The sequence below is a fragment of the Zonotrichia albicollis genome, chromosome 2 (genome assembly GCF_047830755.1).
Source record: "Zonotrichia albicollis isolate bZonAlb1 chromosome 2, bZonAlb1.hap1, whole genome shotgun sequence".
Classification (NCBI taxonomy): domain Eukaryota; kingdom Metazoa; phylum Chordata; class Aves; order Passeriformes; family Passerellidae; genus Zonotrichia; species Zonotrichia albicollis.
In genome coordinates this window covers 90762448-90789915 of record NC_133820.1, presented here as the reverse complement: position 1 = coordinate 90789915, position 27468 = coordinate 90762448, and the positions used below count along the sequence as shown (strand labels likewise).

Sequence of the window (27468 nt, the reverse complement as noted above, 5' to 3'; positions counted from 1 at the left end):
AATCTAGAGAATAGTAAGTGAGTGACTAAGAAGTTAAAGTGTCATTAAAGAAGTTAAAGACTGAAAAACCTCATTTAACCCTGACATGCCTGAATAGAGTGTCTTAATTCACTTTCAGCAACCAACTATATCCAGCATATGAGCAGTGATTCTCTCAACACCCAGAGGTTACTGGAGCAGTTCTCACATCACAGAGAACACCCAGCCCAGACAGGTTACATGACAGACTCCTGCCCAGGAAGCAATACTGGAACAAGGGAATCCACAAGGGAATCCTACAGTGTACCAAACAAAGAAGTAGATTAAGTCTCAAAGCTGTAGAAACTATTCAAAATATTTGACAACTTTACAGTTCAGCACCAACATTTCATACTGTACAGATATTAAGCACCTATACAAAAGTTTTAATCTAGACAAATACAAAAATATAAAAGAAACCAATCAGATGTATAAAATAAATTATGTTTATAAAACTAAGTTCTAATAATTCAACGTGATGTTAAACCCTATCTTCAAGAAAATATTTCTTGAAATAAGATTACAATCAAAATATGTACCATGAAAACAAAGCCCCCCACAAAAAAAAAATTGCCCAGTCCAGGATAATAGGTCATCTTTAGAAGCATGTTAACCAAAAATCGTTCAGCTAGCATCCTTTTCCACAGCTATTGTAGAAGTCACTAAAACTTCAGAATCCACTAGAAGTGAAATCAGTAAGAGCCAACTATAGGGTGTGAATTAGGACCAGGACTCAGCAGAGTGTTGTCATTTTTAAGTCACTAAACCAAAAGACACAAATGCATTCTATCACCATAACAATCAGAAGACCTCTAAGACTGAGGTAGGAAGGGCACCACTGGAGATCTTCTAGTGCAACCTCCCTGCTCAAGAAGGGACTCCTAGAGCACATGACTCAGGATTCCTTCCACACTGTCTTTGAATATCTCCAGGGGAGAAGACTCCACCTCTCTCAGCAACCTGCACCAGTGCTCAGTCACCCTGACAGTAAAGATCATCTTCATGTTCAGGTGAACTTCCCATCCATCAGTTTCTGCCCATTTCCTCTTGTCCTACCTCTTGTTCCACCAAGATCCTGGCTCCATTCTCTTGGCACCCTCCCTTCAGATACTTACACTGGTGAGGTCTCCTCTCACTCATCTCTTCCCAAGGCTGACAGCTCCCAGAGAGATGTTCCAGTCCCTTGATCATCTTTGTTGCTCTCCACTGAACCCACTCCAGGACTTCCTGTCTCTCTTGTGCTGAGAAGCCCAGAATTAAACCCAGCACTCCAGATGTGACCTCACCAGGGCTGAGCAGAGGAGAAGGATCACCTCCCTCATCCTGCTGTCCATGCTCTTCCTGATGGTCCCCAAGATACCATTGACCTTCTTGGCCACAAGGGCACTGCTGCACAGCTTGCTGCCCACCAGGACCTCCAGGTCCTCCTCCTCAGAGCAGCTTTTCAGCAGATCAACCCAAGCTAAACAGTCTTAAAGAATTAAATTTTAAAGTTTCCCCCAAAAGTAATCACCTCCTAGCCTTGGGATCAAACAGATGTAGCATGTTCATATCCCTCCTCACATAACACACCACTGTCAATAACAAAAGCCCTTGTGTACAAAAATACAGCAAGTTGTAAGAAGACACCTTGGCTCATAAAATGTGTATTCAGTAGACTGATTTTGGTCCTGTTGCAATTAGTTTTCAGCAACAATAGAGAACAGAAAAGTCATATTGTGATACAGAAAATGATTCTACCAAACACATTATTGCTTCAATGTATTTCAACTCTAAGAATGCACAAAAAAACCCTTTACTAAGTTGCATTCATCTTTAAAGTCAGAATTCATTTTCTTGATATACATTTTACAAAGAATACATATAAGCTCTTAAGTATTCAATCTGTAATGTATTGAACACAGATGTATTGAACACAGATTATCAATCACTATAAAATACATAATTTCTTAAAATGCAGGCAGAAAACAGAAGTGATTATTAAGGAAGCATTGTTGAATTCTAAGCTGAAGTTTCACGTGCCTTGCCACAAAAGTAAATTAGAACCAACAGAGCAACGGAAGTCCTTATTGCAAAGACATCTCTTAACTACTCATGGTTAATCCAACTCCACTATTATTAATGGAATATTTAAAACTGATTTTAGAAACAGAAGGACATCACATTTGCAAGGTTACTACACAAGCTTATATCAGTTATACAGAATAGGACAAATTAACAAATCACCATAGATCATAATGGTCAGAATTTACCAAAACCAGACAAGCTTGTCTGCATGATTGCAAAGCAAAAGTAAAGAGGCAGAAAGTGAAGGAAATATTACCTGTGTAAGAAGAGAATTACATAGCATTTCATTTGCATATCTATTATTGCAATGAGGAAAAACACAAGTACACACAGTTAATATAATTGCAGTTGTGGAAACAGAACAATACATTTTCATTCTCACAACCAGACCGCAACAGTGAAAAAAAGAGGACAGAACAAAGTATTTCTAAAGAAATATGAAGGATTCCTCTAAGTCTGGAAGTAAGTACTATTGCAGTGACACTGCACATCAAGAAATAATGAATTTTTACAAATCAAGATTCCATCTATCCATTCATCTCCAGACCCACACACCCTAAAAGCATGCCAAAATACTGCTGTTGAAAGACATCTCATACGAAACATTAAATGACTTACAATAGCCCATATAGGCAAAAGTATCTCTAATATCTTCTTTAATCACATGCACAGCATTAAAACACTGGTCCAGAAGCCATGCAAGTCCACAGTTCATCCACCAAGAGTCTCAAGTTGCTACACACTACTATTCAAATCATTTTTCCTAAGGACAGTTGCACCTGTTAAAGCTTTCAAACTAAGCCACTTGAAGAAAAAACATAGCTTTAAAAAACACAAGCTAAAAAAAAAAAAAGGTCAAGATTGCCATAGCATAGGAAGTTGCCTAATCACAAAGGAGATCAAGGAAAAAAAGTATTAATATTATGAAGTCTAGGCAAAAGAATAAAAAGGGAGGAAAATATTTTGTCAACTTACGTGAATCTTTGACAAAACACCACCCTGCATCTTTAAATACATGCATATAGGTTACACACATGTATACCCACAAGACCTGTAGATATGCACCCTGAGACTCTCAAGTTTAGGCATATACCTGCCCTTGAAAGAAATGTTCTAGCTATATACAGCAGCTCTCAAGATAGTTATTTGAAATTTGCCACAGGGAAGAACTGGCATCAATTTGTTTTGATGCATAGCAATCTTAAGCAGGACACTGATGATGTAACCAACACCATCAAAGGCTTTTAGCAAAGGTATTTGAAGTTTTCTACAGTACAGGAGTAATACAGCCTTCCTACTTCCACCCTAGTAAGTGCTAAGCAGACAGTTCAGATGACTTAATTTCATTTTTTCTAGCTCATATGGACTAATAATGTCTAAAAAAACACTGCCCATGATTCAATACACACACTATTTGTTTCTCCCATGGATTCCACCCAACCTGATACAGCAGATTTAGATTCCTTTTCTATGAAAAAAAGGTTTGCTCAGAATTAAATACAAGAACCCAAGTAACACTCAAGTATTCTGCCTTAAAACAAAATAAGCATCAAAATTATAGATTCACATGCAGAGCTCTTCTGGGCAGCAAAGTGGTGACCTGTTCATTTAGGCCAGTACATTGCCTAAACTTTATTACCCTGTACAGACAAAATCTCCAGTCTCCAACAGACAAAGCACCTTGAGCCCCCACAGGCACTGGTAGCAATCACACTGCTGGCTTTGGTAGGCAGTGAAACTCTGGCCTGCAAGGCATAGTGTACAAAACACACATTAAAAGCTCTGTCCTCCCCACTCCTTGAAGTATACAATCTCTGCCATAAGCAGCTTCTTGATACCAACTTCCACTGCCTTTTTTGGACCACCTTTTCACAATTTGGGAAGCACAAATGCTAGCCAGTCACAAGAGTTGTCAGGTAAAAAGCTAATGAATGTGGGAACAGCATGAAAATCACACCAAATGTTTCTCAAAAATGTAACATCCACTGAACCACAATGAAGGAACTTCACAATTTGCTTACAAATAACAAAGCCATGCAAAACAATGGTAAAGAAACCCTCCTGCCAGTAAGTGTCTATATTTTAAATTGTGAGAATCCCATTATTAGCTGTGCATAGGTCTGTAGATCCACCTGCACAAAGCTCTTCACAGATCAGACATGTGTCTTACAGAAGGTGACAAGTTGCTCTTTGGTTTACCTTTTCCTTCTCAAACTTAGCAGCCATTTACAAACATGTGATCAACCATTTCCATATACATTGCTTGCCCATTTATTTCAAACAATACATTGTTGAGATTTTTAATTCCACCAAGAATGTTAATCTAGCTTCAAAGGTAAAGAGAAATAGCACTGGGTGCTTTGTTCTCCCCCAGTCATGTCAAACAGTAGCTGTTTAAAAGGCACAAAAGATGTATACAATCAGGTTTCACTAGAAACTCCAAAAAGATTAATATCTTATTCCAAAATTGAATGCTTTTTTCTCACCATGTTTATGGCTTCTGTCCCAAGGAGTGGATTTTGGCAGGAGGCAGTGGCTGGCTATTTTTGCATCAACAAATAGAGCATCAGAATATTGTCAAGGCTACATTCAGAAAAGAATATTCCATGTAAAGGCTGCATTTGTAACTAACTACTATCATTTTCAGATAATTTTATGCACATATCAAATAATTTTCTTGGAGGAAATACACCACAATCCACAACCTTCCAAAAAAGCACAAACTATCACATACAAAATATCAAAATACACTGACAATTTATAACCTTGCAAACTGATTTTTTTTTTCTACAAAGCTTACGAAATAATAACTCAGCAGATTTGTTTCTTTTGTTTTTAACAGTAGCATCACAAGGGACTTTAATGGCAGTCAATAAAGTGAAAGTTCATTTGTGTTTCTTTAAATTAAGAAGAAAATTGATCCCATTATGACTAACTGCAACACAGAGTCACCATGCATCAAGGTCTAAGTGCATAATCACCACCAGGAAAGGAACATAACAGCAACTGCAGGTGTAAGACTCCTACTTGCTGCTAACATCAGCTAGACAAACAGCCACACTGACTCTGGAAAAATTACTCTGCAAGCCTATCACACAGTTGCTTTCTTCTCATTGTTTTCTCACCCAGACCCAAAAAACCCGAACAAAAACAACAACAAAAAATTAACAACAAACACCCAACCAAAACCACACACAACAGAGTCACTGGAACCATGGGCCAATCCTCCCAAACTATTCAGCATGTTAAGAGACCCAACTCAGCATTCCCATTCCCCCACCAAAACAGCTGCTCTGGAGGTTTGCAAGCAAGGACAGAAAAATGGCAAATTTAGAAAAGTATATCTTTTAATTACAGGTCAACCAAAAGGCTTAGCTTAGTCTCAGGCCTATCTCCTTCCCAAATTCCAAAGACCTGCTTTAGGTAACAGAAGGGACTTCTAAGAAAAGGTCTGCATTAATTTTAAGAAACAGGAAACATTAAGCAAGCTAACCTAAATACAGAGGTCACTAGCAAACTCTTCTAAAGCAGGAAAGGATCAAACCACTCTTGCAATTCTGCAGAACACCTGGCAAAGGATACTAGCATTTTTTTTAATGAAGCAATATAGATTTTTAACTTCACCTTAACATTTATGACAATACTGAATATTATGCAATTATTCTTTGAAGGAGGGAAATTACTTACATGGAAGTATATTTGAATGCATAAACTAAAAGTACCGACTTATTTGATGATTCTAAAGAAAATACACCCACTTACATAAACCCATATTTTGTTACTCTACATAATGCTATCAGCATTATCATAAAATCATCCAAAGATTCCATGTTCAAATACCAATCCTTAAGAAATTGACCTCAGTATTTATAAAACCTTTGACAGATTCACTCAGTATAAATGCCATGGATCTCTTTTCTGTCAGCCAACAACAGCAACCAGAGTAGCTACACAAAGACAGGACTGAATGCACCAATTTGTTTACTGAATCACAATGAACAACATACCAGATATTCACCCACTGATTGTTTTTTGGAAATTTTGTTTTGGAAACAAAGGATCATTTATTGTGCCTCCTTTGCCTATTTTAAGAGAGAACAAAATTAAATTTCTGAAGAAGAAAAAATAAAGACCAGCAATTTTCAATACTCTAAGTATCTACCAAATTCTTCAAAAGTACTGTCTACAGCTGTATCCTACTCCATGAGTCATTCAGAAAATAATGGACAAAAAGACATGCTTTTGTTCAAATCACACACTGTGAGATTACATGTGAACTGACCCTCCATGCATTAATTGAAGACAAAGCTTTGCTTTGAGCTCATTACTGTTCTTACAGATACACTGGCAAGTTTAGAAAGTTTAGTGTCCTTCTCAGTTTCCCAATTTAAGAAGTTTGTTCTAAAAGTACAGATGTGTACCCGGAAATAAGCCTGAGTTCCATAAGTTCCATCACTACTTTCAGTGCAAAAGAACAAAATAGTGCACATGCAAAGAATGATAGGGAGAAAGAAAACAGAACAAAAATGTCTTCTGCAACTTCATTACAGTTTAACAACATAACAGTTACAGTCTCAATAAAAAGAAACAGCAGGCAAGTTTTCCTCCCAACTATATTAATCAGAGTGTCTTGAAAAAAATATAAGCAGCCCTAGGGACAAAAAGATAGATCATTTCACCAGCTCTCACCAGGGGTTTGATCTTCTAGAGCCACTGACATCAAGGAAAGCATGATTATGTCTTAATTGAGACTTTAAATAGTGCATTTCAGAAAGCAAAATCACATTACCTTGTTTTATTATATTTTTAGAGAACTGAACACACCGGGTTTCTGAAACATAATTAAAGCTATTTTGAGACTGCAGCACCAATCAAAAATTCAAACGTTTTTAGTCACCACATTATTGCAGGAAATTGTTAAGAAACTTTCCTAGGATCTGAGTGAAAAGATGAGAAATAGAAGGGTGGAGAAGATCTACAGGAATGTTTGTACTTTCTCCATTTCTGCTTAATCCTGCCAAAAAAATTGTTTCCATTTCACATCACCAACATTGTAACTAACATTACCACACTATTTATATTTACTGGTAATAACAACCACACCACTGTAGAACGTGCCTGGTTCAGAGTATTTAACTACCAAATTTCTATATTCAGCAGCAAAACAAAGCAAAATAGCATAAGCGAACACTTCCATTTCACTAAATTTTTTTGTTACTGGAAAACCAGGAACTGCCAACTAAAGTCAGTTATCCCAGTCGAATCCATTGAGAACAGAGTTTGTTATAAATTAAGCCAAGAATCTTCCCTCTAAAAAGAACCTCTGGTACATGAAGCAGAACAGTGATAAAAGAAAGCTGCTAAACTGCATGAAAATAACATGTAAAAGATAACCCCAGATTTGGTAAATCTTGGCAAACACCAAGTGTTTAAAATTCCTTTCAACTTAAACATCACCAGCACTCAGCAGAGTGTACTCAGCATCCCACAGAACCTGTACTTGTTTTTGTCTAGGAGCTGTAAAAAAAAAATCACAGCAACTGAAGTATGAAATTTTTAGATTTCATTATCAAATAGTCTCCTTAATGAGCAGGTGGTATCCTCTAACAACAAATAATCAACTCAATAGTAAGGGTCTGTATTACAACTAGAACTCAAACCTACAGGAAATAGTTAAGGAAGGTACAAGGAAGACCGGTCTCACAAATGCTAAGGACAAAAAGAACCACCATTCAAGAATCATATTCCTCACCTAAGTTTTTTATCTTGAATCAAAAAGGTGCAAATTTTTCTCAAAAGCAGAAACAAATTTCTCTTGCTGCCTGCAAATCAAGGTATTTCTTCAGCTACATGGTTCATTTACTCCATAACAAAGTTGGTAGCTGCAATGGCTTTTTACTTTGAACTTCAATGTAGTATGTGCTTGTCCCTATTCTAAGCAAAATCAGTAGACAATAACACATGATCTGCAGTGACTATACATACAGCATCCACCCAGGACTTTGTTCAAACATTGTGAATGCAACTTCCTCCTAGCACTGCCCACTTTTAAGCAGCTGCATGAAAGCTTTTGGAAAAAAAATAAAATCAGACCATATCATCAGTTCATGATATACAAAAACCTTACTGAAGTAAAGAGGTTTTGAACAATAATTTTTATAAATTCAGACAAAGTGAAAACAGCACCCTCTTGACTCTTTGGTCCTTTCAGAGAATGCAGCTCCATGATACAATACCACCAGCAGAGAAGCCAATTTTTAAACAGCTTTCCATTCCCATCCCAAAGTGCACTTCAGCACCTTCTCAGGGCTGCTGATACAGCTGTTCACCAGCTGTGCTACGAATCACCAAGATGATCACTTAAAACCAGATACTTTTAACCTAGATCATTTCAGTGACCCAGTTTTGCAGAGCAGCCTCATAAACAGTCCAGGCATAAGAGTTTTCACATACTGGGTAAAGTTCTTACAAACAGACTTCTCCCAAAAGAAAACTCAGCCTGCAATCACATCCTCAAAATGCAAAGAATTCACATGTACAGCATATTGAAATCCCCTGTGTTAAAGTATCTTTTAGAATTGCCTTTAGTTGGTAGCTTGATTCCTTAGATACCTTGAAACAAGTATGTACCATCAGTCACAGCCAAGCAAATCAAAATAACTTACCAAACGTCTAGCAAATTCTTTATTTTCTGAAAGAAATCCATATCCTGGGTGTACCTTGGAAGACAAAAGAAAAAATTCAAGCTGACTGAGTTCTGAAACCACACACCAAAGTCAGTAGCACATTTTCAGATACTGGGGATGGTAAAGTAGATCACTAAGCATTTAAACAGGTTGAATACCTTAAGAAACTCTCTTAACACATTGATATTTCTGTCCTAACTTAAGTTGTTGAGCTATCATTTCTGAAACAAACTTTCCTTATTTAACTAGGGAGAACAGGGTTGCTTGCAGAACAAATGGAGTGGTTTGCAGAGCAAACAGACATAGCCTTTGGTGATTTGCCTTTTGCTCTTTTAGCCCCATTGCAGATTGCCCCAAGTACACTCATCCACACTCTCCTCAGTAACCACTATAAAGTACTTAAAATTCTTAAGTCTTTTTAGCACACATCATTATTACTTCATCACTTTTATTTGTGAAGCAAGCTTCAGTGAAATTTACTAGTGACAGATGAGCTGTATTTATGCTAGCTTGAAAAGCTGACAGTGAAACCATACAAGTGAAAACACATCTTCCTCACTACTCCAGAACTAGTAACAAAAGGATACATAATTTTATTTAAAACTGCAATTATCCTATCAACAGTGAATTTCAAGAACTGTAAAGTTAAAATACAGCTTCCTGAATCATCATTTCTGAAATATCCCAAAATATTTCCAGCCCTAACCACAACAATGGTGCACAGGTCCCCAGCCATAAGCCCCCTACCTCTAGTGACCCTGGCTAGAGAGCACAATATACTCTCTTCATTAGTCTAAGTCAAGCATCCTGTGTGCCTTGTTTGCTACTCACACCCCAATATTCAATCAGCCTATTGACTTGAGAGGAGCATGAGAAAGTTTTCATTTTACTTTTTGCAAGTCATATAAGATTCTAGATCTAATAAACTCTAACAGACAAAGCATAAGCCATTTTATTCACCTCTTTTAAAGAGCCAATAACTGAGTTTCATATTCAGAAAATCAAAGGGGAGAAAATACTGGTTTTGTTTCTGGACCCTAAAGGCACTGTACCAAAACATCATGTTAGAAAGAAATCACAGTGCTGATCCAACTGTTCAAGGGTAGTTAGTGTTGCTGATAGATACACATCAAATTTCATTTTAATAAATGCTCTGTGTACAGTAGCTCTGAATAATACATTCATTTCAGTGACAGAACAAAGAACACTAGGAATGTGAACATATTAGTTTTTCCTACTGATTCCACTTAAGCTTTGAATCTCTGGCCAACTTGGAAGGAAAACAGGCAGACTTGCCCACGTTTACACAAATAAGCTAATGTGCATTTTGTAAGCCTTCTGAAACAAAAGCAATTACAGGATGCACCATTTACCTTCCTGCAAGTAACATTTATACAATATAGAAAGTGATTCAAATGAAGTTTAAGCAAAAGCCTTTCTGGATACACTTTGTAAAACATTCAAAAAAGGCATTATGGCATATAAAGGGTTAGCACTCAAAACTAATTGGGATTTTTTTTTTCCCCCAGCAAATTTGGAAGTGAACTGAAGCTGCTCCCTGGTGTGAAAGCTGAATCCAGCAGCCACCTGCGGGATCAGCGACCAGTGCTGCCAGATGCTACAAAGCCTTTGATTTCCAGTAGCGATTTCAGACACATTTAACTCATGTGACATGAACTAACTGGAATAGCATATTCAATCACCTCCCCCCCCCACACCTTTAAAAAAAATATACAAACTCTGGCTTTTCTGCTTTCTATATATGAAACAGCTGCAGCAGATACATTCAGACTCACAGCTTGGGCCCTGGTTTTCCTAATGACTTCCATGATGGCATCCATGTTGAGGTAGCTTTTGCTGGTGGGAGCTGGGCCAACACAGACAGCTTCATCCGCCATTTTCACGTGAACCTGAAGAGGCAATAGTCTGCATTAACAGATGCTCCCAGCAAAAATAATTAACATCACCCAGTCACATGCCACAAATCTGATTGTGTCAAAGATCATTTACATACCATAGCCACTCTAAAATACACACTGAAATCACCAACACTGGCATACATATAAGTACTTGCACAGTAAATCTCATTTCATTTAGCTCTGAGCTTAAGTCACTTTCAAAATGTTTCATTGTTATAATACATTATTTTAAATTTGATTAAATAAAATCAAGACAAATAGAATTTCACCTTCCTATACTGATCATCTATATGTAAATTCAGACTAAAAACTACTTTGTTACTTGTAACTAGGGTAGTCTAATATCTTAATACTTAATAACAAACATTCATGACCAGTTCTAAGCAGGCTCCCCAGGAAGTTGGGGATAATTAGAGTGAATTGAATGAAGGGATGCAATGAGTGTCCCTGCACAGCATCAGGTCAGCACCATGCACAAATTAAAGCCTATGACTAAAGAGTTCAATATCACTACACGTGAACCAGAAAATCTTGAGAATTATTTAAGCAGGCTCATGTTTGATTTCTAATCCATTGTATCCTCATTTATATGCATTTGCCAAATATTTTTTAGCCAAACAAAAAAGGGACAAACATCTGCAACATTTTACCAAGAACAGTAAAATAGCTAGATTTGGAGTTAGAAGTCTTCTTACATCTCACAAGAATGCTTATCTTTAAGTTTAAAAAGTTTAATTAGATTGGTCTTTAACATGTTTTCAGAGTTCAGAATACTTTTCTTTCAAGTAAGATACAGATACAACCATGAAACCAAACAACCAGTTTTACCTCATTCTGTTTTTTGTAAGCTCCCTTTCAGTATGCATTTAAGAAAGCATGCCATTGTTTAAACTGTGTAAGATTCTTAGCTGTCAGTAAGACTTATTTAAAATGACAATTTGACATTTCCAATGTTTACCAATTTTTAAAACTATCTTCAGCATTTGAAACTGAAAATATACTGTCTAAAATCAGCACTCTTTTAGAAAAATAGTATTAACATTTGAGAAACACAAAACCCTGAGATGCATTCAGTTGGCCAAAGCATGGCATAAACACACCAAGCTTGTGGTTTTGGTCCCTGCATGGATCATTCACTTAAGAGCTGGACTCCATAATCCTTGTAGGTCCCTTCCAAACTCAGCACATTCTGTAATTCTGCACAATATTTTTGGTTTTTATCAGGAAATTGTTATTTGCGAAAAGGAATTTTATTTGCAATTAGTTTGAAGGCTGTCAAGTGTGTCAAACAAGATAGAAGTTACATAGCCTGGATACACTATTGGCTCATTCAGAAGAAACCAGGCCAGAAAAAGCAAAAAAAAAATCTACAAACACTGACAGGCAGCAGTGAGACAACATTTTGAACACTACAATGAGAAATAAGTAGCAGGTAAATATAACAAATGTATAAAAAGGAAGAGAGCCACTTAAGCATTCTCATTTTTTCTTCAGTTTTATTGACCTTTTCTGAACTTGGGAAATGTTAGTCCTACCAACAAGCAGCATATTAACTTTCCACCTAACTCCATGGTTCTTTCTGGAAGCATTCTTGAATAGCTTCTGAATTTGCTATATTCTCAAGTATATAACCACATAACCTGCTGGAATCACCATACATTTCAACTATTGCTTCAATAACATCTCAACTGTTTTGTTTTATCACTACAGCATTGGTCTCACAATATAAACAGAGCAAAACCAGAAAAAAAAATCTTTGAGCAGCAGCACAGACAATCATGCAGCAGGTTTTTGTACTTTCTAGTACACACACCTTAGCAACTAAGTAATCTATTTTGATCAAATGCTATCAAGATTAGTCTGTGTCATCCTTCCTGCAGCACTAAGCTGAAGAAACAGCAGCTTTATCTGAATGACCAGTTTATATGCTTAAAGTTGTTCTGAATCCCAATGTGGTGTACAGTTCTAAACAAAGTCATTCAAGCTTAAGCTTAATTAAGAATGTATATTTTACAAAACCAAAAGCTTCCTTATAAAAAAGGGCTAAAGATTGTTAGCTATTTCTAGGTATCAAGATGAAAACTCCACACCCATGCACTTCCTGCACTAAGACACCAACAGAGTCCCACTAGTACCAAAAGCAGCCAGAGAAGATATTGCAAACCGATTGGTTTTGTACATATAAACAGTCCTGTGCACTTTTCCCCAGCATTCCTCCACTCCTTTCTGAAATTTTTTGTTGCTACTCAACTCTCTGGAGTTTCAACTCTTACTTTTCCACATTACCCTGTAACCTGGTAAATCCATTTCTCCTTGCTCACCTTACTGCAAGTTGTTGGTGCCTTCTCTAGTTCAGTGTCACTTGAGCCTTGAATGCACCAGGCAAATCTCCCAAAAAAAGAGGTCTCCATTCCACATCCACTAGTTCAAAACCTCCAGATTTTCAGGATCCAGTGACAGCTGGGAGGATTTTCAGGATCCAGCCCCATCTAAGAGGCTTCTCATATCTACTTTTATTATGACTTCATATCTATTTTTATTGTGAGCAAACCAGCACACGAACTGGAAATCTGCTTCTTAGTAATTCATAATGACAATTCCCCTTAGCATTTAGATTTCTTTGACATAGCACTGCAGTTCATGAAGAATACACCAAATATTGTAACACAAATTTATCATAGATTTTTTTGTATAGTACAAATGTAATTACTAGCAAACATTACAAAAACCATCATTTGAGTCTACATGACAACTGAAACTTTCAGCCTACTACCAAGGGCTGCCTACTTCAGTAATTCATTAAACCTTGACCTCTGCAGAAGCTAACTTATAATGCAATCTTCCTAGGCAGTACAAAGAATTCAGCAACTCCCTTTCCTCAATCACCACAAATTTCAAATATATTGATTTTCAAATTCAAGGATTGCTTAAGCACTTGACTTAAACCACACAATCCTAGGTATTCAAAACCTGTCCCTAACAGCTAAAATATCAGAGGTGTGATTTATCCCTTTTCTGTTTTAGGTCACAAAAAAACCCAATGTCAACAAAAACAAAGAAGCAAGTCCCAGGAGGTTCTTGAAAAATGCAATTCCTTCATAAATATCTGAATTGACCCTGCCATCTCAAGCATGAATGGATAACAACAAAGGCTGGAAAACAGCTGAAACTAAGTACTTAATGGTTTATACTGCAGTTTTTAATCATATTGGGCTACCTGGGCCTCAAGAGAGAAATCTCAAGCAGCTACCAAGGACTTGCTGTGTTAGAGAATACAAATGACATGAAATCATGGAAAATTGTGTGTGCAAAAGCCACTTAATTTCTGTAAAAGTTTTTTACTTTAAGTACTCTAGATCATAAAGGCTGATTATATGTCAAAAACAACAAAACCAAAACCTACTGAATCTTCATTTTATAGAACCTCAATCTAATTAAAGAACTAGAGACTAAATACAGTCACTTTTGGAAATCCAAACCAATCACAAACAGCTGACCAGCTCATCACACTCCTGTATCTATGAGAAATAAGCTACTAATAATAAAACTCTGGATTCAACAAGGAGTCCTAGCAGAATAAATACTATTAAATGGTGTAGCTATTTTTGGATTAAGATACAAAGTCAACTGGAAATAATCTGAAGTACAACAATTATCTTATTACACAACAACAAGCTTATTCTTTCAGAAGCAAACAGCACAGAAGTGGCCACTGGCTACAAAACTAGTTTAGGTCGAGGAGCCACCTTCACAGCAAGGCAGTTCTATCAGCAGATCCTGCCATGCCTTTACACAGGAACAGCTTCATGTTTCTTCACCGTCTTTCCAGCAAACAGGCAAACAAAGCAAGGAGTCCATTGGGGATGACTCGCCAGCCATTTTTGGCCTGAACTGGTTTCAAGCACCACTCCAGGCTGCAGCAGCTCTCAGGGTGCAGAGCACAGTAAGGAGTGATAGCAGCAGCAATTGGGTTTGGAGATCCTTCTACATTTCAATATTTCAGGAGGATTTATAAGCCAGTTTTGGTGGCAGGGCCTGGTATCATACTCCAGAAGACAAATATACCCATAACCCAAAGTTTTGGATGTGAATGCCACAAAAATAGTCAATATCTGCCTTGCAGACAACTCAATTTAGAAGGACTACACTGAATCAGAGCCAGTACATACCCAAATTACCTAGATTATTTTACCTCTCCTGTATCCTGGAGAGTGACACATGTTCATTTGACAGTAGCATGCTCTCTTGAATTGCCATACTCTGAATTTATTGAATTATCCTCATAATTAAACCAGTATCTCAAATAATTTCCAGAAATCAAAATTAATAACTTGCTACCTAAAATATATATGGGTCTCCTAGAGGCATTCTGTTTGACACAGCAGTATCAAGGCACATTTCTCCAGGGCCACCCATCTGCTGCACTAGTTGGAATCTACATTACAAACAAATCACATTTAAATACATGTCTCTCAACATTTAAACATAGAAAAGTTCTCAGTATGAACACAGAATGTATTAAAAATTATTTTAAGGCAAAGAAATAAACCACTTTCAGTGCATATAGAGTCTATAAAACAATCAAAGACACCAAGAAAATTTACAGATCTCTAGCATTATAATTATTCAGCAGCTCAAGTTTGTTACCTTCTTATGGAGCTGGTTCAAGACAAAAAGTGCTTTTCTCCTCAGTTTGTTTCTGAATGAATCATTCTTATTTACTAACTCCAAAAAGTAAAGACTGACTTTGTCAACAAAGAAAAGCATACCTACGTGCATTTCCCAATGGAGTGTTTAATATCATCTGTGTAGTTTCCACAGATGATTTTATATACCTCAGCAGTTTCTGAGGCTTATCATGTGACAGATGTAATTTACTTCAGTGTAAATGTCTAATTAACACATACACACACACTCCCCTTTTGCTCCATCTCTGAGGAGTAAATGTCTGGGATTCGCCAGTGCCCCAGTTTTTCAGAGTAGGTCAGCCTACACATCACCAGGTCTCAACACAAGTTGATATTCACACAGCAGAGACAGTTATACTGAGTTGCAGGCTGCATTTTCTTCCTGATTCTTCTATGCTCTTTCAGAATTTATATTATAGGGAAACTGTTATAGCTGCATATACAGCGCTAATCAAACCTAAGCAGCAATTAAAACAACCTCAGCAAAGAGAACACTTTTGTTTGGTACACTAGATAAGACTGAGCATTGTTCAGACAAAGAAATCTAATCAAACAAGTCATTCTCCTTTTATAGTTCAAATCAATATTACACATTGGAACAACATCCGTTGGTGTAAGTGGATTCACTTAATTGGCCCAAACTGCATAATACCGCTCAGCAAGACAAATCACAATTAGCTCAACCCATAAAATAGGGCTAATGAATAAATCCTTTGTAAGTTAGCTAAAAAAAAAACCAACCACCTCAAATCTTGCCAGCACCATTGCCAAAAGAGACAGACAAAACAGAACAAAAAGCCTATGGCATTGAACAGTCTTGAGTTTAAACAAAAAAAAAAAAAATCAAACTCATGCAAAAAAGGTTCAAATTCACTGCTTTGCCAAAAACACATCTTCCATCTGACCTAAGTATCTTTAGCAGCTTGACATGAAAATACACACACCAGTAATACAGTAAGTATGAGCACAATGTGCAGTATTCATACAGCCTTTAAAGTGCTATCTGCAAAGAAATACTGTCACACCATTACATCATTTAACCCTAAAACAAAATAATGGAAACATGGCTAGAGCACATAAAACTGTGAAAGACAAATACCATAACTACCCTACATTTCCCACATTTAATTCTACTCAGCATCCCAAAAACCTAAAAAAAAGTTCATGCAAATAAACAGGTCAACCTGCAGAGTCAACATAGATTTCTCTGCAAGCCTATTTTAAACTATTTTAATTTGATAGCCCATAAATAGTTAAACAAGGACTCTGTAAAACAATTCTTCAGTGGCCTTCAAACATGTTTTGGTGAAGGGCATTTAGTTACATTCCCCTCCAAGTCTACCAAGACCCTCAAAACAGCCCATCCTTCAGCATCTGCAGGATTAGATCCCTGGTTCATGGACACCAACTGAGAAATATAAATTTAAAAATATAATATCCTTTGCTTTACTTCCTAGTCTTGCCCTTCAAGTTTGCCAGCTGATAAAAAAATGAAGACAGTAAATAAACTCAGTAACCAAGGGCCTCAAAAACCCATTTTTCAACTACAATTAATAGATCCAGGTTGAACTGAACAATCACTAAAAGACAGGCAACATGAACCAGGCAGGGAAGAAAGCATTTTTAACCAACACCAAGAGAAAGCACATTTCAATACATATCAAGATTTTCATCTGTTTGCATTCTTGCTTATATACATGAATTTATTTTTGTAACCTTAAAAAAAGAAAAAGTAAACCTCCATTCTCTCTTCCATGGATGAAGCCCTGGAATGCTGTATGCTGCTAAAAAGACACACAATTTTACTTGCATTATAAAGGGGAAAGGACTCCCCATTGTACTTATAGGCCTGATCACTCCTACTGTAAAAACCAGACCATGCTAAAGCTGTCATAGAGTGATACTCTCAAACTGTGTTCTTGCTTGAGGGATAAGCAAGAAAATGCCTTCTGAGTCCCGAAGACATTACAGGTAAGACTCTAGAGATGAGTTCCAGAATGGCCTTTGTCCCTAAAAACCTCTTCCTATATGCTAATTGCTTGATGGATAGTTTCAGTGAAGCACCTTCTAGAACAAAAGTGAGAAAGAAGGCTTCTCCATCAAAATTTTATTGCAAGTGTTTACTGTGTTGAGCCCTTCAACTACGACACAAGTTTGCTATTGAAAATTTGGTGGAATTAAATAGTTAATTTGTATCACAACTTCCAACATGTTTTACTCAACACCAACCAGGAACAGTCCATTTCTTTGGTAGAATAACTGAAAAAGTAGGTCAACAGTCACCTTGCTCACTAATCTACCTTTAGATGAACTGAACAATTAACAGAGGCAGAGCAACCAGGAGCGGAAAACCAGAATGTCCCAAACTTTAACTCCAAGCTACTGCGCCAGTAGCAAAAGGCATTAACGATCTCGAGGGAAAAGCACTCCCCTTGCCTCCTTGCACTGGTGTTCCCTTGGTGGGACAGCTACCAAGTTTCCTGGCTCAAGTAAAATTGGAGGCAGCACAGCCACTCAACACAACCTTTGCAGATATCTGGAGGGCTGTGAAGAAAGTCTGCAAGCTTGCAACTGCACTCATGTCTGCAGACTATTTTTACTTTGGAATACGTTATCTACAGCAAGTCTCCAGGATAAACAGGAGATTTTTAGTTGAGAACATACACTAACAATTTGGGAGGACACTTACTAAATGTATTTACCAAAGAAAGAGTCTCCATCTGTTGCATAAGTTGAGCAATTCATCATATTTATTAGAGCAGCCCACTATGCTCTGTGAGGATGCTTGAGTTTCATCTTTGCAGCATATGTGATTCTGCACTTTCAGTGTTTTAGAAAAAGAATTAAGTTTTTTGTGATGTTAACAAAATAGCGATGCCCTACAGTGCTTTTAGTAGCCTCCCTGCATTTCAAACGCATCTGCACCCACATGTCAGCCTTTCCCTAATGGAATCTCAGCTTCTAAGCACATTAGCAAAGCAATAGGACAGATCTTTCTCATGCTGTTTCTTTTTCCTGTCTCTCCCAAAAACAAGCTCATCAAGGAATGCATTTCATGCATGCTTCTTTGTTTTGCCTTCTAAAGGGGTTAAGACATGTAGGAAATGGGAAAACTGGCAGTTAAGCAGGTCTAGGAAATAATATCACATGGTAGGAAGGGCAGTCAACAGCAGAACTTCATATAGTAGAGATTTAGTTCTTGATTAAGCTGGATATACCAGAAGACACTTGGGATTCAGAAAAACTATGTTAAACTCGGCCACAGTACAAGGTAACATGCAGTATGCACTGGTAACATGCCCCTATTCAGCATTTTCAGCTCTAATTTGGATAGAGTTCCCCTTTCAGATGGATGAACACAGCACACATTCAGATGTCTATACATGGCTGGACTGCAGAAGTTACTTCCAGCATCCAAAGATCAGAGATTCCTAAAATCAGTTCTAGTGTTGAGAAAATAGCTCACAACAACAGCAAGGTGATTTCACAGCTACCTGGTATTTCAACTACAGAACAGTATTTAACAGAACACTGAAAAGGGAAGTGTGGGCATCAACTAAATGCAACATAGTCTGGATCAGTAGTTGGAAGATTTATTTCATTTTTTTTTTAATTGCAAACACAAGATGCAGACAGTGAGTTATGTTCTTCCTGGTGTGGACTAACTTCAGGCCCAAAATGAACCATGTACTGAGAGTTACCTCACTTCTCACAATAAGCCTCACTTGAGGCATACACAAAGTGCCACTCAAAGGAAGATCCCACCCCTGAACGCTCCTCCACACTCAGCTCCAGCAATTACAGTGCTGCTGAGACAGATCAATGAACTGAACAGACACAGTGGAAAAGGATTCTGAGGGGAGGGAAAATTAACCTTCTGTCAGATCAGCAAGTTAAACCATCTCCCAGCTGCATGACCATCAGATCCCACACAGTGAATGAATGAGGGGGCAGGAGAGCACTCCTTTCACAAGTACTGTAGACTTAGAGGAATTTAGACATAATATGAAGCAAGTTCTACAATGTCAAATAAACCAAAGAAAATACCAGAAAAAACAGTTTGTCAGTGAATGCAGAATATCTTAAGGATGACAAAATCCCAGAGCAGGTTTCCTAAAACAGATTTTCCTCATGTCTATGCAATACATATATGCTCAACAGAAAATATATATGCACATGTATGTATATATACACGCACATACACATATCCTTCACTACTTCTAGGTACCCAGTGAGAGGAGTTTTACCACTAAGGCTAAGTACTAAAGCAGTACATAAAAATTAACAAAAATTACATCATAAAATCCCAGCATTACCATCATGGCAAGCATAATCTTATGCTTTTATGAGGAATTAAATCCTTAAAAATGCGTTACAAAATATTCATACTTAATGTTATTATATGACATTTACAAAAGTAAAGCATTTTTCCTTCAAAATTCCACTAATATGAATGCTCAGGTTTCTTTAAAATGATTCTTTGTTAAGTTCTTAAATGAAAGTGTTCATTTTGCAAGAAAATTACTTCTCTGCCAGTGTATGCTAATTATTCATTATAGCAGAACTTCAAAGAAGATAGTCCTATCTATAAAACCCATTGTAAGTTTTCTACCCTCAAAAGTCTTCTTTTGAAAGACAAGACAGCTTTGAGATTTCAAGATGCAGATGTCCAGATAAAGTCAACAAAAACAGTGCAATGGAGAAAAAGCATCAAGAACTCCTGAAAAATGACTGCACAGACAAGCAGGCAGCTCAAGTCTGTAAGGACTGTATGGTCTAACAAACAGGCAGGAATAGACAAGGAAATCTGCACTGTCCAAATACGATTTTTACACAGGTATTACCAACGCTGGACAATTCATTCACAGTTGCAGATGCCAGACTTTACGTGGTCCCATTCTTTTCCAGATCATCTGACAAAAATACTGTCAATGATTTTTTTTTTTTCCTTACAGCCCTCAGAGTTCTGCCATAGCTACAATTCAATTTGTAAAAATTTTACTTTAGTGTGACTCTAGAAAAACCCTTTATCTGCTTGGGGATTTTTAGCTTATTATTTTCCCTAACAACATTTCTATCTCCTAGCTTATTTCCTATGATACACACTTCCCAACTGAAGTTACTCATGGATAGTGAGTAGAATTTTAGTGTCCATTGCATCCCATTAATCTTAGACAGTATTATTTCAGCACATGAAGAAGATTTAGCCTAAGAACACAGCATATCTTGAGGAAATGGGTCTTGATATACAAAAGACCATTCTTTGCAGGACACTACCAAGTTCCCCCCACCCAAGCAGAAACCTTGTTCCAATTAACAGAATGATAGTAAAGTGCTCCCCCACTACCTAGTTCCCACCCTTCTATGATAATCTATCACTTCCGGGATTCTCTTTCTTACGAGAAGAATTTCAGAAATGCTAAGAAAAAAGCTCCAGATCTTCACCTTTGAAGATTAAGTAAAGACTTGACAAAATGAGAAGTACCACTATTGGAACAGCCTAATTACAGTATCAAATCCATGTGGCCTACACATACCAATTCTATTAATACATATTTAGATCTCCAACACAGCACACTTGGTCAATGCTAAATATATTTATATTTATTTTATATGGTTAAAGAGATAATTATATGCCATACAGGCAACACCTGCACAGAACCAAAGGAAAGAAAACTTATTTCTGCAAACTGATAACTGTTTCCATTTAAGAGGCACAAAATTTTGCACTCCTCCCAACATATAGATAATATTCACAGGCTTAGGAAATTAACCCAACTTAAAGCATAGTTTTATAAGCCACTGGAGTAAACATCTATATAAACAAATTCCTATTTCAAAAAAGCCTGGAATTTAAAATAAAAAAAAATCTTTCCAGGCTGCATGGAATCTACATAGCACAGCAACACACACTTTTACAGAATGGTTCCTTCTAAATCCTCTTTCCTGTTAGCATTTAGGTTTGGGTATTTTCCTCCTCCAACCTGCTAAATAAAGTCATATTTCCTGCTGACAGCAAATGATTGGTTTACCTTGAACTCCAGGGGGTTTAACTATCCATCCTTTAAGAAGCTTTGACAGTTTAACCTGCTGAGCTCACAGCACCCAAGGGAGGGTCTTACTTGCAGTTTTACTTCTGCTGCTGCTGACCACTAATACTGACTCCGCAGATAATGGATTTCAATAACAACCTCCTACAGGTTAACGCTTTGGGTAGTAGCCACAATACTGCTTTAATTAAGCTAATACATGAAGGTTACAGTTTGGTAGAAAGTTGTACTAAATTTGGCAGTGCTTACAATAGCAGGAAAATGTTCACCTGTCCAGTAGCTCTGGGATAAATTTGCGTACCAATACAATTCAGTTGGTTTAACTTTTTGTAAGTGGGCTCAATTTATTAATTCCATTTCCTTTAAACATGATTTTTTTCAGCAGAACTGATAACTTCATGACAGATAGGAAATGGATGCCTATAACCATGCTGAGCACATAATGTGTCTACCTTGCATACAAATAGCCCATGCATTGCAGTTCAAGTGTACTGTGTTTGGTTTCTTTACTTTATAAGATTTGGAGCATCCTGGTAATGTAATATAGTAGCATTTCTATTTCCTTGAAGCTAAGTTGCTAACAATAAATTTCATATTTTAGCAAACTATTAATTATGTAAAAGCTTAAATATGTTAAAGACATCTAGTTGAAAGTGGGAAATAATTCATATTTACTGAAAATAAGCATTTGCCAAAATACAAAAGCTTGCAGATTGGAGTGTTTAAATACATTTTGCAGGTCAAGCACTCGCTCTTTTTCAACACAGTGCTTAAAAGCACACATTCACTCCAAAAATAGAGAGAGTAAAGAGGTTCTTGGTTTAAAAATTAGGTATTAACTTTACCTGCAAAAACATCCATTTGTTGGATTTTATTTTTTGTTAAAGTACACAATCTGACAAACATTGTACAGAGTAAAAATGAAGCAGCATGGGAGCCATTTAATATACTTCTTGATTAACTCATTGCCTGTCCAGTTCTCATTCAGACATGTGCTCACATGTCATAATCGTCATAACTCCCATCATCCCTCCAGTTAACACACAAGCTCCTTGATTAGTGCACAACTCCCAGACGAGCCATTGCTAATGCTAAATAATTCCCTCCAGCCTCCTGCCACTATACCACAGGCTCTCCAATTAAATATAATGTCTCTGATGAGCCATATTAATACAGACAAATTCCTGCCAGAGATTCTAGCCCACTCACTTCCAAAGAAGCAACTGAAATAAAAAGAAAAAAAAAAAGCTGTATACATAAAAATTAGCCAAAAGAATAATTTTGCCATGAGGCTTTAATTACAAAACTTTGCTGTCATAAGTACGTTATTCTTGGAGGTGTCTGGGAAATTGGCACGTATTAATACAAGTTTACTGATAAATGCAATGAGTAAATTACCATTTTAATAATTGAAAAGCAAGCATGTAAAATAGATAGCTCTTCAATCAGTTAATTACAATTAGCAATATCTAATCACAGGTGATAAAATTAACTCAGATCACTTGCTGCTGGTATAGCAATTATATTCAACCAGTCTTGTGCATTAAGCATTATTTGCAACATTGGCATAGCTGTACACACCTCCACAAAGTTTTTTCAGGTTATAAAATTATTTCACTAATGACACATCCATAAAATTTTTAGAACTTGTACCAAGAAACTACCATGCCTGTTAAAAGCCTGTAGCACTAATTACATAGTGAAGTGCACATTTTTAAAGATATTTACAGATGCACCAAGCAACAGTAAAATATTTTAATAATATAACAGATCCAGTCATGGGTCAAATAAAGAGCCAAATGATAGTAAATCTCCCCACTTTAGAAAGGGTGGAGTCACTGGAAAATCCAACCTTTTCAGTGTACACTGAAATTCCTTAACATTTAATTCAAAATTGCTGCCATTAGCTGGAATTTGACTGTTTATGAAAATCATAAGGAGTTCCAGTCCTTACAGGAAAGAGTCTAATGTCCTTAACCCTAGTGCTGACCCTCTCACTGGAAGAGATATCAACAAAGGACATGTAAATAGACTGTTGCAGAAGTATCCTTTAGTAGTTTAAAAATACTGCTTGCAACTGCACAAATTGTAAGATATTCAAATAACCCCCATGAAATTTTGATAAGCTCTTCCCCAAGGTCCTTGCACCTTCATCCTTACACTAATGCACTTCATCTTCATTTACCTGATCATTAGTTTCCAGTTTGTTCAGCTGGAAACCAACACACACTAATTACTTTGACATCACAAAGTCCTATCTGTCTTCACCACCTCCCCAGACAGCAGGGAGAAATTATCAAGGGTAGGCATGATAATATCCTGATAAATGATGATTCACATCACCTCACTGTCAATCATCCAGAAGTGCTCACGCAAGATACCACTCAATCTCATTACTGAATCCTAGGGCTAAGAGTACAATACACACCAGGAGTCATATTTCAAACAGCAGGCCACCTGGATAAGATGCAGCTCTTGGAGATTTTCATGAATTTTGTTGGCTTTTTGTTTTAACATGGTAAATGTCAAATATTCATCTATTTTACCATGTGTATATAGGCTGGCAGAAAAGGACATGCTGAAAGCAAGGCAATTCATCTCAAGGGTTCAAGTGATAAAAAAAAAATCTAGGTTCTTCAAAGGGGAGGAGAAGGACAGGTAAATTTCTTTAATTTAAGAAGAAAATTACCCAACCTAAAGTCTCAAAGTTCAGTTCCACAATTTAAGCATCCTTCCTGCTGAAACAATATAAATGCATTCAGAGGTCTGAAAGAAGAAATGCTAGCTTTGAAACTCATTGACATGCGCAAAGTTCACTTTCTGTGATGAAAACAAGTTAATGTTCTTGCTTCAATAAATATCTGATGAGGGTGGGGGGCCTGATCAGTCAAGAAGCAAAATAAGAACTTAGTAGTAGCTGCTTTCTCAGAAAATATTACTTCTTTCCCTATTTCCAAAATAGTATCATCCTTCCATCTCTCTCAGCCCAATTACATATATAACTAAAGCAATCTCTAATGGTAAAGCCCAGGGCTTGCTACCCAGCACAGAATCTAAAAATTGTTCTAGAGAGGGAGCTACAAACACCACCACCTTCTAGGTCTGTAATACAGTCTATTTTCTTGCCCAAGATCATCATGCACCATCACTAAACTTGCAAAATGGCCGATCATATCCTTCAATTTATGGTGCATCACATGCAACAGATGAAGGAGAAAAGAAGAAAACAATATTGAAAGAATATGGGGAAAAGTTTGAGGAAATTTCACAACAACGTCTGCTTGTGCTAGGTATTGTCAGGGAGGAAAAAAAACGAGCCAAAACTAAGAACCAAACATTGAGAAAAAAAAAAAAGAGCAGACAGTAGAAGCACCAAGCAAGTCCAAAGACACATTCTGAAGGCACTGGAAACGCTCAGCACAAGCCAGAGCAGCAGGGCGCTCTCTTGCAGGTGTGGAGGGTACTGCTGCTACAGGCACGCTGGCTCTGCATCCAGAGACGGCCTGCCCACACCACGGTGCCTGAACTTGGCAGGAACCCTCACACACTTCCTTGCACCTCCGCTGCCCCAGACTGTTTGAAATACGATCACAGGTTCACAATGAAACCCTTGTCCCATTTCAAAGTACTCTTCCCCCCTCTGGGGCTACACAGGACAGGCAGAAACTTACAGGCTCCTGTTCAGATAATGTTAACATAACATTTTTCAAGGAGAAACTCAGAGGTTTCCCCTCCAAATATTTTAAGTGTTGTAAAATATATGTAAATGCAAATACAACAGAAAAGCAAAGCTCCATAAAAACCCTGAATGAAGTAATTTAGGTATGGATGCACATACCTGAGACACACTACTCAGAGTCTACTTTTCAAAGCAAGTGTGGATCACTACCAAAGTTGAAAACCCAAGAGCTCCTCACAAGTTTCCTATCAAAATACTCTCCCTAAAAAAGGGAGCTTCCAGTCCACATACGCACACAGATTTCTCATTCTCAAATCTATGACCCACATCCCTCACCTCTTTGGGTTATCAAATCTACCTTATCAACCCTGCCAATCATGCTACAAGTACAACAGATTTTACAGCAACTTATCCAAGAAACATTAACCACCACATGCTTGGACAATGGAATTCAAAGCATTTTCCCCTAAACAACCAGAGAGCCTGAAAATAAAATATAACCTCTTCAGTGTAGCACATAAAGCAGGGCAAAATTTTTTCCACTGAATGCAACCCCAGTGCTCTCCTTCCTATCTTTAAAGAGGGGCAGTGAACAAATATAATAGCAACAAAATTGAAAGTATCATTCCAGACAAGCTTAGAAGTTAAAAAAAAATTTAGAAGTGTCATTATATTATAAAATCATACATAAATGTGTTGAATTTTCATCTTAACCTAAAAGCAAAGAGCCACCTTCATCCCAGACTTTCCACAGCACTGGCTTCTTAAAGAACACATGATCTATTTGTGCTGTGAGAAGGCTACTGTTGGCTTAGCTGCTTGAAGGCATACAACAAATCTCTTCTGCAAAAAGAATAATGGTGCAGAGAATACACAAGCATGCATGCCTACAAAGTGAATTTACCAAAGTTAATTTGTTAGCTGTACTCACAGAAATCTGAGGGCAGGAAATTGTAATAATAATCTTAAGTTTTAGTTCAGTTGGGCATCTTTATGTTAAGAGCTTTACCAAAAAAAAAAAAATCTTAACACAGCAGTGTCACTTCTTGAATCTCAGCACCCTAATTAAAAAAATTAGCTTTCAGTACTAATTGACAGAAAACACCCATTATAGGTTTTGTTAGTTAAATGGGAAAATTCTCTGCTCAAAAAAAACCTGGCACAGAAGCTAACTTTATTATCAGATGAATACCAAGTTAGACACATTAAGACATTTAAACACCCTCCACCTTTCTCTTAAGTTCTTGAAGTTAATTTGCAGCCAAGTAACAGTACTTCCTCTAAAGGAAGAAAGAAAAGAGTAAATGGGAAACTGCTGTCAACAAGTGCCAGCACTGCAGAGTTCACAGTCTAAGTTTATCTGCCAATTTTGAGCTCCACAGATACTGAACAAGAAGCACATGACAAAACTTCAGGCTCAGTTGAACCCATATCCAAGAATTATACTAAGAACTCCTCAAAATATTTAACAAGTAGAAATCCAATACAAATTGCACTTTAACTACCACAAGGAAAAGAAAAATTACATTTGCTACTCAAATTCAGGTTATTATCAAAAACTCAATCATACATCTAAAATCTCTCCTACATTAGTCAATTTTGTATGTACAGAGAACAGTAATCTATTTAAAGTACCTAGAGACCCTCTACATACTCTCATCAAATAAAAGCTAGCATCTAAAAAAAAAAAGAACATGAAAACTACAAAACCCAACAGCAAAATCCTTACTAGCACTAGTCTTGCAAAAATAAAGCTTTGAATTCATCATTTAATTACTTCATAGAGAATCATCAATTCCTGAAATTTATCAAGTATTACAACTGACATAAAAAAAATGGCTTTCCAAACTAAAAGTACAAGAGATGTAACAGTGATTTCCACAGTTCTCCAAAATTTTGTTATGCTTAATGAGGTAAACAACACAAGCAAGCACAAATAGTTAAGTTTAGTCTAACCTAAAATTTAAGAGCAAGCAAAGCAGGATCTGGCTGAAAGCATAAGAGAAAAACAAAAGAACATCAATGGGTTTTCAAATCCCCACAGCCACTCACTGTGGCAGGCAGTGAAGCTGCCTGAGCTCGACCATTCTACGTTTGACTCTTTCACAAAAGGAAAGGTTTGGAAAACGCAGGCTCTGGATTTTATCAGGCACTAGTGTGCAAAGGCAGCCCCCCAAGCACAGTCCCTTCCCTCCCACATCCCCAGGGTTTGCAGCTGCTAAATGCACACAAGCAAGCACGACTGAGTCACCCACACCCAAAGGCACGGGGGATCCTTTCTCACAGCCCAAGTGAGTGACCTGGAGTGCCAGCAGGCAGGCAAGCAGGGCAGGCTTCCAGCACCAAGCCCTCACTGCAGCA

The 27468-nt window shown here is 37.2% G+C and overlaps 1 protein-coding gene across 2 annotated transcripts in view; it reads right to left on the bottom strand.

Moving 5' to 3' along the window:
- PCCA (propionyl-CoA carboxylase subunit alpha) overlaps nucleotides 1-27468 on the bottom strand; it is a 274960-nt gene that overhangs the window by 224709 nt on the left and 22783 nt on the right. For both annotated transcript variants that reach the window (XM_026793634.2, XM_074535667.1), the window contains 2 exons: nucleotides 10568-10681; nucleotides 8751-8804 (listed from right to left, as the gene is read on the bottom strand). In XM_026793634.2, coding sequence (XP_026649435.2) covers nucleotides 8751-8804; nucleotides 10568-10681 — 168 coding nt within the window. The remainder of the gene's footprint in view (nucleotides 1-8750; nucleotides 8805-10567; nucleotides 10682-27468) is intronic.